The 14,016-nt window shown below is 40.0% G+C and overlaps 1 protein-coding gene across 4 annotated transcripts in view; it reads right to left on the reverse strand.

The window, feature by feature from the left end:
- Positions 1 to 14,016, reverse strand: part of SGCE (sarcoglycan epsilon) — a 67,113-nt gene that overhangs the window by 39,905 nt on the left and 13,192 nt on the right. For 2 of the 4 annotated variants that reach the window (XM_080936329.1, XM_080936328.1), the window contains exons 2-4: positions 11,186 to 11,293; positions 1,671 to 1,793; positions 236 to 393 (exon numbers count right to left, since the gene is read on the reverse strand). In XM_080936329.1, coding sequence (XP_080792455.1) covers positions 236 to 393; positions 1,671 to 1,793; positions 11,186 to 11,293 — 389 coding nt within the window. The remainder of the gene's footprint in view (positions 1 to 235; positions 394 to 1,670; positions 1,794 to 11,185; positions 11,294 to 14,016) is intronic. The other 2 variants (XM_080936331.1, XM_080936330.1) reach the window with 1 other exon arrangement.

Below are 14,016 nucleotides of genomic sequence, written 5' to 3' on the forward strand. Positions count from 1 at the left end.
ATTTTATTACATAGAATTTATAACTATCTCTTTAAGTGTCATTTAATTTCCCACTAGTTTATCATTATTAATATAAAAGTTGAAGTAGCAAAGTTTACAGAAAGAAATATCACATTAGTGAGGACATTTCTACGGTTAAAAAAATAACCTTAAAAATCACTGCCTTGTAACAATCGTTTCAACATTTAAAACAAATGCTACAAAAACACAGTATTGCTTATTCAAAATAAATTACCTCAATGATAGTCGGTTTTCCCACATTTTCGGCTGTTGGAGACCCATACAGAACTCCGTCACTGTATGGTGTCCTTTGGATGTACCGAAGCCATCCAGGTCTATCTGGGTAGCCCATTAAATTTGTGTTAAATGTTATGGGATCATTACTAACCTCACCTAGATGAGGAACACAGAATTGAGACATAAACAGTTATTTTCACACGTGTTTCATTTGTGGATTCAAGCAAAACAGTCTATTGGAAAAAAAGGTTTATCTGACATTTGTAGCAGACTAAATACACAAATGAATAGAAAATCATCTGAAGATTTGACTTAGAAATCCACATAATGACAGAAAAAATTCTTTTGGCTGATGAAATTGTCTAGTATCTAATAAATAGGGTAGATTCAAACAAATTTTTTGGAAGTATTTTGAGAAGAATACATCAAGACAGTTTTACCAGTGAGACAACACCTATCCCTCACAAACATCTCCCGATACGCATTCACCTGTTAATAAGAGACATTCCCTCCACAGATCTCCAAAGAACTACACTCGAATATTAAGGAGTGGTGAAAAAATCATCAAGGTATCACAATATGTCATAATGCCTTTTTTACACGTAACAATTGCTTAACCATATAGTTTTACAAAAATTGCAAATCTCTTTAAAAAATACTTTTAAAGTAACTGATGAAAAGATTCTTTTTACTAATAAAAACAGGTCTGCCTTCATTTTTTAATGTTGTCAGATAAGCTGCTATTCCTCATGTAATACACAAAAGAACATTTATATGGATTCTAATATGAAACATGTATTCTTCCAAGATTTAATTTTCAGAACTAATTTTTGTTACTTTAGAATTGTAACTTGATGTTTCCTCTGATTATTCTTTCTATATCTTCATTAATATGACAGTCCTTGTGATAATTCAAAGTAATATATTCAAATCAATAGTGAATTAAATATGGTTTAATAATTGTTATTACTCTGAATGAAAATTAATCATTACATTATGAACTTTTATCAAATTGTCTCATACAGTAAATGCTTTTTAAAACAGTTATTTAATCCCTTACTTCATTCTCTTATACAACAAATGTATACTTTTCTAAAAAAAAAAAATCCAGTGTGCTACGTAAGAAATAGTATGAAAAATCATAATTGGGTGAGACTGTAATTATTTTTGTGTGCCTAGAGCTAGGTCATTTGCCAGGCAGCAATGTGACAGTTAATACTAAAACTGCAAAAATATGCACTCTAAAATGCAAAACCAAATTCCTTTTTATAAGTAAATGTCTCATCTTAAAAATGAGAAAGATCCCACAACAAAATTTTCATGTCTCCAGATCATTTCAAACAGTGTTAATCATATTTGATTTTTTATCATCCAGATCTGCACAATGCACAAAAAAGATATTTAACCCTTCTCCCCTCCGGCAGAGAACCTACCAGGCTTTGGATAAGGTGGAAATTCACCCTTAAAATACTCTCTCTCCAGCACGTGGACAAAGAGGACCCCTGCAGACGGATACACATTCCGGTCAGAGTGGACCTTGGAGAAAAGAGTGAACACTAGAAGCAAAGGGGGAAGAAAAGAAACAGATGATAATAAGACATGTCCTCGATAACTGGGACGAATCTCACTGTGCAAAAATTACCCAGAAAACCAAAATAACACACCAGAGAACCGTTAGTGCGTGTGCATTTGTTGGAGAGGGAAACAGTTTTAGGACAAAGCATAGGAAAAACTCTTCCGACTTGTGTTTAGAAACCGTTAAGATACCACACAAACAAAATGACATACGTGACATTTAGTATTTTTAATTGCCATTAAGTAGCATAGAGATGTAAATATCACTTTGATGATTTGGTTTTGTTCAAAAATATCACCAGTGATACACTTTGAAGAAGAACCGATAGATTTCTTAATTAGTGCAGGGTTTGCCTTTCCCTTTTTGAAAAGCAAATACATAGAGTACTTTAATAAGTACAACTGCTTCCCAGATAGAGGCGAGTCAGTCTATATAACCCTCATCTGAACAAACACGCTTTATACTCATGTATACTTAGGAAGTACGCTACTTTCTCCACACATGGGCAAAACCTTTCCTAAAAGCTATAGCTTCATTTCATGGATGCCAGTTCTGGAAGACAATAATTAAAACAGCCTAATCTGCCCCACTCTGCCACCTCCTAAATGAGCAGCAACGGCTACGCCACACGGTTCGACGCAAATCACTTCTTTAGGTGAAATGGGACCAATTTCATGACTCCCTGTGACTCACGACATAAGAAGTGAGTGCACGGAAATGCCTAAATTGGTTTGATTAGTTTCTGCCTCTTGTTTTTCCTGATAGCATCCTCTGCACCAACACATTACCGTCCTAACCCTTTGCCACCTCTGTAGCTTCTTCTGGGATTCTAGCTTCATGACTGGCCACTCGATGCAATTTTTAGACTGGTAAACCATATCAGCCCAGCCTTCTCCTTTAGTCACTGATGGGCTTGTAAATGGGGTAATTAACCTGAGAAGCCCAAGATTACTCACACCAAGCTCACAAACTTGCTAAAAGCCCTAGGTAGCCAAATCACTTACAGTAAAGTTTTTAGTATTAAAAACAAAAACAAAACAAAACAACAACAACAAAAAAAAACCTCCAAAAAATGTTTCTCTCCATGAGAAAACTTGTCACTCCGTTCTGTGGATTGCTGCTCCCCCAGAAAGAAGAGGGCTTTGAGATGAAGACCAGCCTGGGGTATGGAACAAGTTCAGGGGAGCCTGGATCACAGAGCAAGATCCTGTCTCAAAACAAATGAAGTAACTACAACAAAACAGGCCATGCAGCCGTAAGACACAAACAAACACACAAATAAAAGAAGCCTCAGGATAGTTTAACAAGGTTTGCAGAGAGAGACTGATGCCCTTGGCATTGAAACGTGTGAAGTCTTCCCTTGGTGTTTCTTAATGCCAGCTTCTACAAAGGGGCTGTTTGCTCTCACTGGGGAATGATGATCCCATTCCAAATGATAATCACTGAATTGGAGAAAAACTGTAAGGTTAAGAAGGATGAAAATCTTTTTTTTTTTTTTTTTTTTTTTTTTGCCCTAGTTCAATATCCTGTGTCCAAACTATCAGACGGTTTCAGAAATGTGAGGACCCTTTAAAGAGACCAGATCCTTGTTTCTCACAAGGTTACCATCCCATTTGAGAGAGCAACATCTTCTGAACATGGAATTACCCCAGAGTTTTAGTTGTTCCGGCATTAATTTGAAGGATGGGCTGACGTTGGATCAATCTGGATAAAAATTAATAGATAACATGTTTTTCTTAACAGTAGGTATTTAGAACCCAGAGACAGGCACTTGGGCATTCGGGCATTCAGCAATGAAAACATGCTCAGCGCTGCCCTGGGGTGATGTGGGGATCCGTTAAAGGAAGGGAGGAAGGCGAGAAGGCGAGGATGTACAATCCTCAGACTCATGTCAGAAGAAAAACAGCTGAAAGAGAGAATCAAACTGTGGAGCCTTTCAAATTCCTGCCGAGAAGTTATTAAAGATGCTACAATTTCAGACTGCAGCATCATAGCCAAAGTCTAGGAATACTTAGAATAATGTAAGAGCATCTCTTCTGAACTCCTCTGATTTATCAATCTTCCTAGAGACAAAAGCCAAAAAAAAAAAACAAACAAACCACCGTGTAGTGCAATACTGGACTTTATTTTCCTTGTCATTTTTTTTTTTTTTAAATACCTTGAGGACTGTTGGGCATATTTAAATAGGTTTACTGAGGCCTGTGGAATGATTCCATCCTTGCACAGAGACGGTGAAGAAACAGACACAGGTCTCATGCGAGTGAGCTAAATACATATGACACTTAATTTAAGGTATAGTATTCTGTAGATTACTATCCTCTGTTTCCGTCCTAAAGTAATAGCCTCTTTTAGTGTTTGCTACGGCAAAGTGATATATGTCAGCTTGGGAAGCAAAAGGCAATGTTTCTCTCACACTAAATAACCCTGAAATAATTCTATTTTCTATATAGCCCTCATAAAGCCTAACATGAACCCATTAAAGGGTACCTATCATTCCGTATCGCCCCACTGTGACTAGTAGAGAACACCTCAGATTCTCACAGAACAAAACAAACAAAAACCATTTCTTCAATGTACAGAGTTAATCCACAAGCCACTGTCGCCCTCTTGGGCTTTAAGATGACAAGCACATTGTTTTTATTCATGTGTACTCAACTGCCGTTCTGCAATCTGCCGAACTGCATCCTTGCTGGTCAGTTACCTTGGCAACTCCACGGTAAAGCCTGCTTCACTTTAAGTGTATATGCCATTCACTCGAGAAAAACATGATACAGATGTATGACACACTCATCATCCAGAAATGGAAAATGACTAAGCCACTATGTTTTGTTTGTGAAAATAATGCTTCCTGTCTGTACAGTGGGTTTAAATTATGGGCACCCACATAGCACTTTTTGAGAAGAGCCCTTTTCCTGTCCCTTTGTTATTTGCAAAAGCAACAGCTCCTCAAGAGAGGCTATTTGGGAAAAATTTACACCTATGCTTCTTTCCAGAAGCAAAATGGCATAGAGCATTTGAAGCCCTGGGTTGTTGTTCTTCCAAACAGGAGCTATGCCAATATTGTTCATACGGCCTTGCACAGATCACAGAGTGCTTGCTGCCTGAGGCGAACTCACGCTGCCTTCACAGGTGCCGAGGTGGGACCCACAAACTGGAAACGTAACACACATGATTTTTTTTTTCTCTCAATAACTAGCCTAGAAAATAGAATGTAACCATCCTAAGAAGCCACAGCACTTAAGGCCTGAGCATCTTCACAATCTACATGTGCTCAGCACCGTAGTAATCAAGCCCAGGTCACAGGGGCTGGCCGCTCCCTGTCTTGCATGGTTCTATAATCTTCTACAGCTACAAATCCATTACCTTGGCAAACATGCCGCTGGACACAGCTGAAACTTAGAGCCAGTATGTAGCTAAATCCCTTCGCATCTAGCAATGTCTGTGGGCAAAACAATTAAAGCAGGAGTTCGAACCACAGTGCATCAAAACCATCATGTTCAAATAGGAAAGACACTTATGGTTGTACATCTTAAAACTTCTGAAACTGCACTACCATAAGCAATAGAATTCATTTGAGGAAAAAAAAAACATAAAAATCTTTGTCCGAATCAAGCAGGGGCGAAGGGAAAATAATATTGGAAAATAATGATTTCAACATGTCACCCCACCCAGTTCCCATGTTTCTCTTTACCATATGGCCATCATCTTATTCATAGAAGTATTCATTGCATGTTTTAGTCACAGGGTATACAGTAAGGTCAGGGCATTTCAACAACCCTATATTACGTGACAGTAGCAAGGCAAGAATCAAATAATGGATCTTGACAGCGATAGCAATAAAGTGGGACCTCACGCTCGCTAAATTGTCCCTGTCTTCCTTTGCTAAGAATCTGCTAGAGATGTTTTCTCTGCATGAGGGAACAGATAAGCTTCTGCATCGGTGTGCACTTAACTCACAGCTGTGCTGGAAACAGAAGCAAACACTGATGTACTTCACAAACACTGAAGTTTGAGAAACACTGCGTTGCTGAAGAACCTCTAACAGAGCTTCACGCTCACCGTGTAGATTGCCACTGAAAGGTAAACAGACACACATGCCACCCCATCTTTACAAAGGGGCCAGGGAACACTTACCGGGCCTTGTTTTTTTTTTTTTTTTTTTTTCCCTGCGTCATTAAGAACAAGGACACAGCCATAAAGATAAAAACAGACACTGAGTGTCAGGCCGGAAAGTTCCAGCTATGTTTAATCTTAAACCTGTCTCCTTTTGCAATCTTTGAAAAGAATGTCGTGAATTACTGTCAATAAGCATGTCCACCCAGCCTTTGCAAGGTACCAATTCTGCGTGGATCTCTTTTATAGGTTCTTCATCAATAAACTGATAACCTTAAAAGATCCACTCAGATGGTCATTCTCTCCTTTTTAGAGGTTTAGGAGGATTGGGTAAAACCTCAGTTTACCATAAACCCACAGAATGGAACAGGTAGAAGCCTGGTGTTCCTAAGGGAGCAGCAGTTGGTCCTCTTTCATGATGCTGCAAGATCATCATCATTCCACACATCAGTTGCCACACACGGCTCTGTTATACGGGGGCCGGATGGACTGTTTGGCTCCCTGTCATTTACAAATCACACGAGTGGTTCCCAGTAGGCTAATGCATTTTAAGGTTGTGTGTTTTATGGATTTTTGTTTTCTCTTCCCCCCATCCCCGGACCCCCCGGTAGACAAGTTGTCAGCTGTCATTTCTCATTGCTATCAGTATGTTTTCTATAACGGCTTCTCTCGCCTCTTAATGCCTTCAATGATTAACCCGCCGCAGGTTTAAAAGCCAGACTAGCAAATAAGGTAGGGCTGCACGATAAATTAAGAGGAGATACGTGCTGTTTCCGTGTGTACCGTGCTCTGCCAGATGTGAAAAAAGCAGAAGCCAGCATCTGAAGCATTAGCTGCCCAAGTGGACCCTTTTGTGGTCTATTTCCTGGTTTCCAGTTGAAGCCATACGGCCGTGAATAGACTCTTAATATGCCCGGGATAGGGTCATTACTTGAGGCAAAAGCAGTATAAACTCTGTGCAATGTAATAGAGTCAGAAATAAATAATGCACAATTGAAAACCTTAATTCAATCTAGATGCTATGTATACATGAGTCTTTGAATCAAAATGAACATACGGTGTTACGTGAAATAACTTCATGTTTGCTAGCTATGTGGGAAACAGAATGCATAATTTAAATGCAGATTTATGGATTAGGTATTACTCTTAGCAGAAGAATAACCTAACCAACTTAAAAAAATGACCGAGATACTATAATGAATAACTTTTGTACGACACACTAAAAGTTCATTTTTAAAAGCATCTCAATTTTATCACTGTCCAGTTTTAAGATGTGAAATTACTCATGCATTGAGGAGCATCACAAAGGTACTTTGGAGACAAATTAAACAAGACTATGTTATAGCTAGAGAGCCAGATAGCTATTTACAACTGTGCACAGCGTTATCTTAATGGATAACACTACCTGGAAGAAATTAAATAAAAATTAAGAAGACGATTTCTTTTTTTCAAAGATCCTCAGGCTATGAAGAGAGTGCTGACCAAGCCGGTCTTAATGCAACTTTCAACGGCAAAATCTGATCTAAGCAACTAAGTATGAATATTCTGAAAAATCAAACATTTTAAGTGCTAATGGGGGAATGAGGCTTTCTCTTTTTTTTTCCCTTCAATTTACAGCTTTCACGGGCTTAGCCATCTCTCTGAGACTCAGAGTCCCTGTGAGAGAAGCACCGTAAAGAGCGGATAACCAGTGTATTGGAACAGATCGAGAACTGGATCCCTTTGGCTCTCTGCATAAAGATAACTCACCACGGGAGTTCCAGGGCTTAATGAATTTATGAATTCCTTCATAATTCATTTTAAACAAGTCATTACAACACTCAAATTGGAATTCAATTATTAAACCAGATAATTGCTGTAGAAAAAAATATTTTAAGAAAACTTAATACCCAAGCAGGTACACCACCTGTTTTCGTTTTTTTTTTTTTTTTTTTTTCTCTCTCCTCTCATTCAGATTCATGCGAGATTTGATCTATCCAGCCCCATAAATGTTGGCTTTCAATTGCAAGTGTTTCTCCGCTGTCAGCCTTTACCTCAGGGTATCAAAAGCCAGCTGGCCATTCATGTGGAGATAGGCAGCTATTGTTTTTCTTGCAGTCACAGATAGCCCATGCCCAAACTGCAGGATTCATCCCACAGACATTAAGATTACCTCTTTGCTGAGAATACAGCCATTTCTGTTCATGTGGGGCAGAAATCAAAGCTCGGATCTTTCTCTACAAAAAGGCAGAAGAATCAGTTCATGAAAAATTGCCCTCCTAGTTTAAGTCACTTATTAATTTTTCTAAATTGGAATTATCTTGGTTATTATCTAACCAAATGGTTCCCCTTTGTATGATTTGTGGGTCTATGTATCTCACATGTTGATAGGAAAGGGGTGCAAACTATCGTTAATGGGTGATCAATAGAACATGACTCAGAACGCCAAGAAGCTGAAAAGGATTTTAGATGCTGTGCTATCTAGACATGCACATATCTTTATTAAAAGAGAGATCAAAGTCCTGGTTCTGACCGAGACCTGCCCTTAGCTTCCTTCTCAAGCCGGGACTGGCATGCATTTGCTTTCCTGGAGAAGTTAGGCTTTACTGTATCGATGACAAAATCAATCTCAGAGGGGCTAAATGATTGTTTCCCAAGCACAGATCCAGGACTGACGGAGTGGCCCTGGAGCTTAGCAACTGGACAATAGAAACAGGTCAGCACATGGAGTAGGTAAGCGTTTGGCTTCAGCAGGCCTGCCAGAAGGAACCGTGTGACTCCTTAACTTCCTTAATAATTTCTCTGTGGTTTATAGAGAATCAGAACTCCATCAGACAATCTACGCTTATAATTTCAGAGGGCTATCTTAACCACACTTCAGAACTAGAAAAGACAAGGTTATAAGCACAAACTCACACACTCAAGGAGGAAGCCTCCTCAGTGGTGAGAAGAGGAGGCACCCCAGCCTCATAGCTAGAACTTAGGAGGAGAGCCTCACCTCTCTTGTACACGGTCCTTTAGAGTCTTGAAATGTCCAGATATTTGTTTTTTTTTTTTCTTCTGACTTTACCTCCTGACTATCAGAGGCAAAGGAATATTTTCAGTGTAAGGGCACTTCCTGATCCTCTACAGTCATGGAAGCAAAGAGGTCATCAAGAACCAGCCTTCCATCCTCAAGACTCCGCTCCAAACACCGCTCACTGATTTATCTTTATTTGGCATGTATATGTGAGCACCCCAGCGTGTACATGTGCTCTGGAACTGGAATTAGAGCTACTTGTGAGCCACTCACTGTGGCTGCTGGCAACCAGACCTGGGTCCTCCGCAAAAGCAGCAACTGTTCCTAACCACTGCACCATCCTTCCATTCCCAGCACTCACTTGATGATCAATAATGGAGCTGCCTTTAAGTGTCTTCATATGGTTAATGAAACCCACACCTTTCTCTATAAGTTATTCCAGTCACCCAGGAGCATGCTGAGACTTAAATGGGATGAGGAAACCAGGAAAAAAAGAAGACTCGGAAGGAAGCAGAAATAAGAGAATTACAACCCAAACTGGTTTAATAGATAAGTTTGACAGGGATTTTTACTTCTATTTCAGGAGATGTCAAGTCACACACTAAACATTAGTTTGAGGTCCAATCAGAAGCACGGCATTCAAAAAAGAAAGAGATAGTTACTTCTTGGAGATCCTGGTGAATTCTGTCTGTCTGTCTGTCTGTTGGGAGATACACTTGATTCCAAACAGCTCCAGCTTAGAAACTCAGTGGCTCTATGAACAAGCTAGGCAACACTCTTTTGGTGAATCAAACAGGGACCATAGGAAAGGCAGGATGTGCTAAGGATCATAGTTTAAAACAAGAGGGAGCATGGGGAAGAAAAGGATGGCTATGATTTAGTGCCAAACGTTGGGGAACCTAGAGAAAGAATCTATGGGGATCCCATGAGTGCATGAGGAGCCAAAGATGACTGAGTTCCTTTGGAAGAGATAGAGCAGAGATCCAGTGTTGACCAGAAATAACCAAGGATACACATACCAGACTCATAAAGAGGAAGAAACAGGCTGTGTCAAACTAACCAACAAAACCACAAGAGTCACCAGAGTGAGTCTTTTGAAGGACCTGTGGGAGAATCCACTAGAGATGGCTGAGGAGGATGTGGGAGGCTAGACCACAGGCAGTTCTAGAATGAGTGCTCTCATACGCTGTAAAACAAATGCCTGGCACCTTTTCATTGGAAGTTTCTCTTATAAAATTGTTATCTTTATATAGATATGAGCAATGAAATACCTAAGTACACAGATGTTTGCTTCAAAGACAGAAGTGATACTAGGAAACCTTGCCCTACCGTGAAGCAGATGTGAAGGATGAAGATTCCAGCTGCTGAATAATCTGGTACCAGTTACAAAACTGTTAGCGACCTCACATGAAGGAAGGACATTCCTTACTCTGAAGTTTTTAATCTCCTAGGAAGAACATTTTATGGTATTAAATACTCTTTTCCAAAATACTTTAACACTGGCATTATTATGCAAGCATGTTGGTGGCCCCAAAGTTACAGAAACCAGGCTACTGTTTGATTAATCCTCATATCCACATACAGCTAATACTTGGAGAAAGACCTTAAAGCTGAATAAACAAACAATAATATTAAGTGAAAGTTTACAATGGTAAGTGATAATTCTGAGAAAAGCTAATCCTAAGGCAGGCTTTTCTCCCCGAAAGAAACACATTGCTTCAGAGGTCATGCCATGTTGCTAATGGACACATTGATAGATGGAAAAATGTAGAGAGATGAACCCATCCTTCAAGGGTGAAGCCATCTTTCTAATAGAAAACAAGTACCACGTAATTATTTAATAGCAAAACACCAATTTAGTTTACAATCAAATTACCCAAAATTAGACAAAATAGTCATGGCCATTTTTTCCCTCTAAGTTTACAAAGACTGTTTCAGAATTATATTAATTGTCCTCCTTAGTGTTTTCAATAAGTTGGTATAATGAGCACACTAGAACAGCTTGATACGTGGTGTAATGGGTGAGGGGCATAGGTTAAAAACAAGAGTGATTTTAGTTTATAAAAAATGAAAATAGTAGATTAACAACACAAGAGGATCACGAGTTTTTTTTTTTTTTTAGAAGATTAGGAAAACAAAATTTTATTCTTTCAGACTGACTTATTAAACACTCACTGACACAGGGCTAAAGCATAACAAAGGAACACTGGAGGCAAACACTGACAGCCAAATGAAGGTTTACATTTATAGCCTAAACTCACCATCTTTCTTCCCAGTAGCCATTTTTCTGCTGATAATAAAACTGTTGGCTTGTTTGGTCTCCCAGTCAACTGTTCCATTTATGCCATCGGCACAGCTTAATAAAAAAGCTTTTCAGAATAAAACAAATGCACACAGAGACACGAAATTAATGTCAAATTAAAAAATCACTATCACAGATCCTGCTAACGTGCTTCAGACTACATCTTCTCAGACTAGAAGCTGAATTCCAACTAGCAAATGCTTAGTACATGATGATATGGGGAATCTATAGGAGTAATAAATAAACAAGATCAGTCCTGCCCCACAAGGAGCTTACAGTCTGTGAGGATTGACTAGTAGCTTCTATACAGTAATGTTGGTTATTAAATGACACTTATGATGGCCAAAGAATAGTCAACATCACGAGGGCCACAGCATGGCTGGAGGGGAGACAATTATCTCCCGCTAAGGAATTTTCCATGACATCAACCCAGGGTTGAGTTTGGAAATATTAACGTGGCAGTGGAGAGCAGGTTTAGATAGGGTCCCGAGATATACAGGAAGACTGACGGGGAGACAATTATCTCTTGCTAGGAATGTCGCATGACCTCAACTCAGAGTTGGGTCTGGAAACTTGAAAGTGGTGGAGACCAACAGGAGGATTAGGTGAGGTCCAGAGACTCACGTAGTTGACCGAAACCGCCAGGTCAAAGGTAAAGGGAAGGCACAGAGGCGCCAGGTGCAAGACCCAAAGGAGATAATACTGAATACTTCTGAAATCTCAGAATGCATAGATAAAGGAAAGCTACAGATGGCTTTGAAGGTAAGATCTAGAATGATACTGGACAGAGATAGATTAGTAAGCCCAAGAGAAAGGTTAACTTCAGGAGACAGGGAAGACTCAAGTTTGAGACATGTGAAACTTGGGGTCCCAAATGGACATCCAGGTGAACCCACCTAAGAAGGCAGGGTTACAGGTCTAGTTCATAAACAAATAGAAAGGGGTTTCAGGTACAGATGTGAAGTCATTTCTCTTACAGAGCTGACAACAGGAGCCAACATTCCAGTGCAGCTCTCTGACGACAGTATGCCCCCGGGGAACACATTTGAGACCCTAAAAGATGTGGTGGCCTGGAGCCTGTACACCAACTGTTCATCTTGTTTCTCTTCATCCACACGGCTCATCTCTCTACCCTTCAGATTTCATGGATTTAGCCTCCATTTTTTTCTGACACTCCTCTCTCTTTTTGGCATCTCAGAGAAGTCCCAGGGTGGGCCCAGCACAGCTGCAGATCCCCTACACATGTCCTTCCTTCCAAGTCTGAAACACGGTAAGAAAGAACACACGAGGGGCTGGAGACATGACACAATGCTCAAGAGCACATGCTGCTCTTGAAAAAGACACCGGCTTGGTTCTTAGCAGCCAACTCATGTAGATCATGGCCTATTAGGCCAGGGAATCTGTTGCCTTCTGATCTCCTCAGGCACCTGCATATATAGACGGTACACATTCTAAAACCCAAGAGTTCATGTACACACATAAAAGAAAGGGTTAAGAAAAGATGCATAAATCAACCTGGATAATAAATGTAGGATGTGTTAATATCCATACTTGGCAAAAATCAGAGAAAGACCCCCACAAAGAAAAGACAGGGGTAGTCACGGGTTGGACAACCTAGTCAGAAATGCCACGTACTCCAATGAAGAGAGATCTCAAGGAAGAGAGTATGATTCCTTGCTACAAAATGACCAGAGGATGAGAATGTAATCAAAGACTAACAGCTTTCAAGTGCCCCATATTAAAAAAAAAAAAAAAATTCTAGGTTCTAGCTGGATGTAGTGGCTCATGCCTTCCATCCGTCTACCTCCTAGTAAAGTCGGCTGGATCAGGAGACCAGGGACAGCCTCAGCCTCCCTGTTTCAAAACAAACAAAACAGAATGCACAGAAACCTAGGTCATTTAAAACAACAATCAAAAAAAAAAAAAAAAAAAAAAAAAAAAAGTCTTACGGGAAGCGTAAGCAAAGCACTTAAGATACTTGGATGGGCATCTGCCTTAAACTCTGTAAAGCGAAGCAAGCCAGCTTTAGCTGCTAAGTGGCCAGTCTTACGGGTGACTTTCCCAAAAAGTGGTTGAGTTGTTAAATGACTGAAATGATAAATTTCTAAAACTAGAGGGAACATATGGTGGGCCTTCCCGACAACTTAAATTTTAAACAAGATCCAAAATGCAATATAAAGCCTTATGGCCCAGCGGGTGTCCCTACAGGAGCCTCCTCATTACGAATTCGAAAGGCAACATGGCAGCTCATGCACTTAGGCAGCCCCTTCAGAATAAATGTCCCACGTGTCCCAAAAGGTTTATAATGAGTAGACACACAGTACGTATCCATGACGCTATAAAGAAAGTCCAAGTAGACGGGCTTACACAATTTCAACATGCGATTCTCATAAATAAGTATGAAGTCTCGAAGCCTGACAAACAAGAAAAAATACGAGAGTGGTCTGATTTCTTTGTGAGCACCAAGACAGGAGGGGCCCAGCACTGAGAAGTCCTGCCTTCTTACTTCCAGCTAATCTCTTGAACAGTCAGGACTTCTGAGTCACGCTGGCCTGGCCTGGCCGTTGGAGAAGCCCACCCTATAGCCCCGGGAAGCAGATAACAAAAGCTGCTCAACTTGCCAAGTGGCAGCGTTTAGATTTTACTGGCAGACCCCGGACCCCAGTAAAGGGCTCTCAAGTATTGATTGTTTCACCCTATCCTTGGAAACCCAGGTGAATCTATCAATCAATGTGTTTCAAGATTACAGAGGCTTCATCTTAAAGCCCAAGGTCGTAAATCCATCAGGGA

Source organism: Micromys minutus (genome assembly GCF_963924665.1).
Source record: "Micromys minutus genome assembly, chromosome: 23".
Taxonomy (NCBI): Eukaryota; Metazoa; Chordata; class Mammalia; order Rodentia; family Muridae; genus Micromys; species Micromys minutus.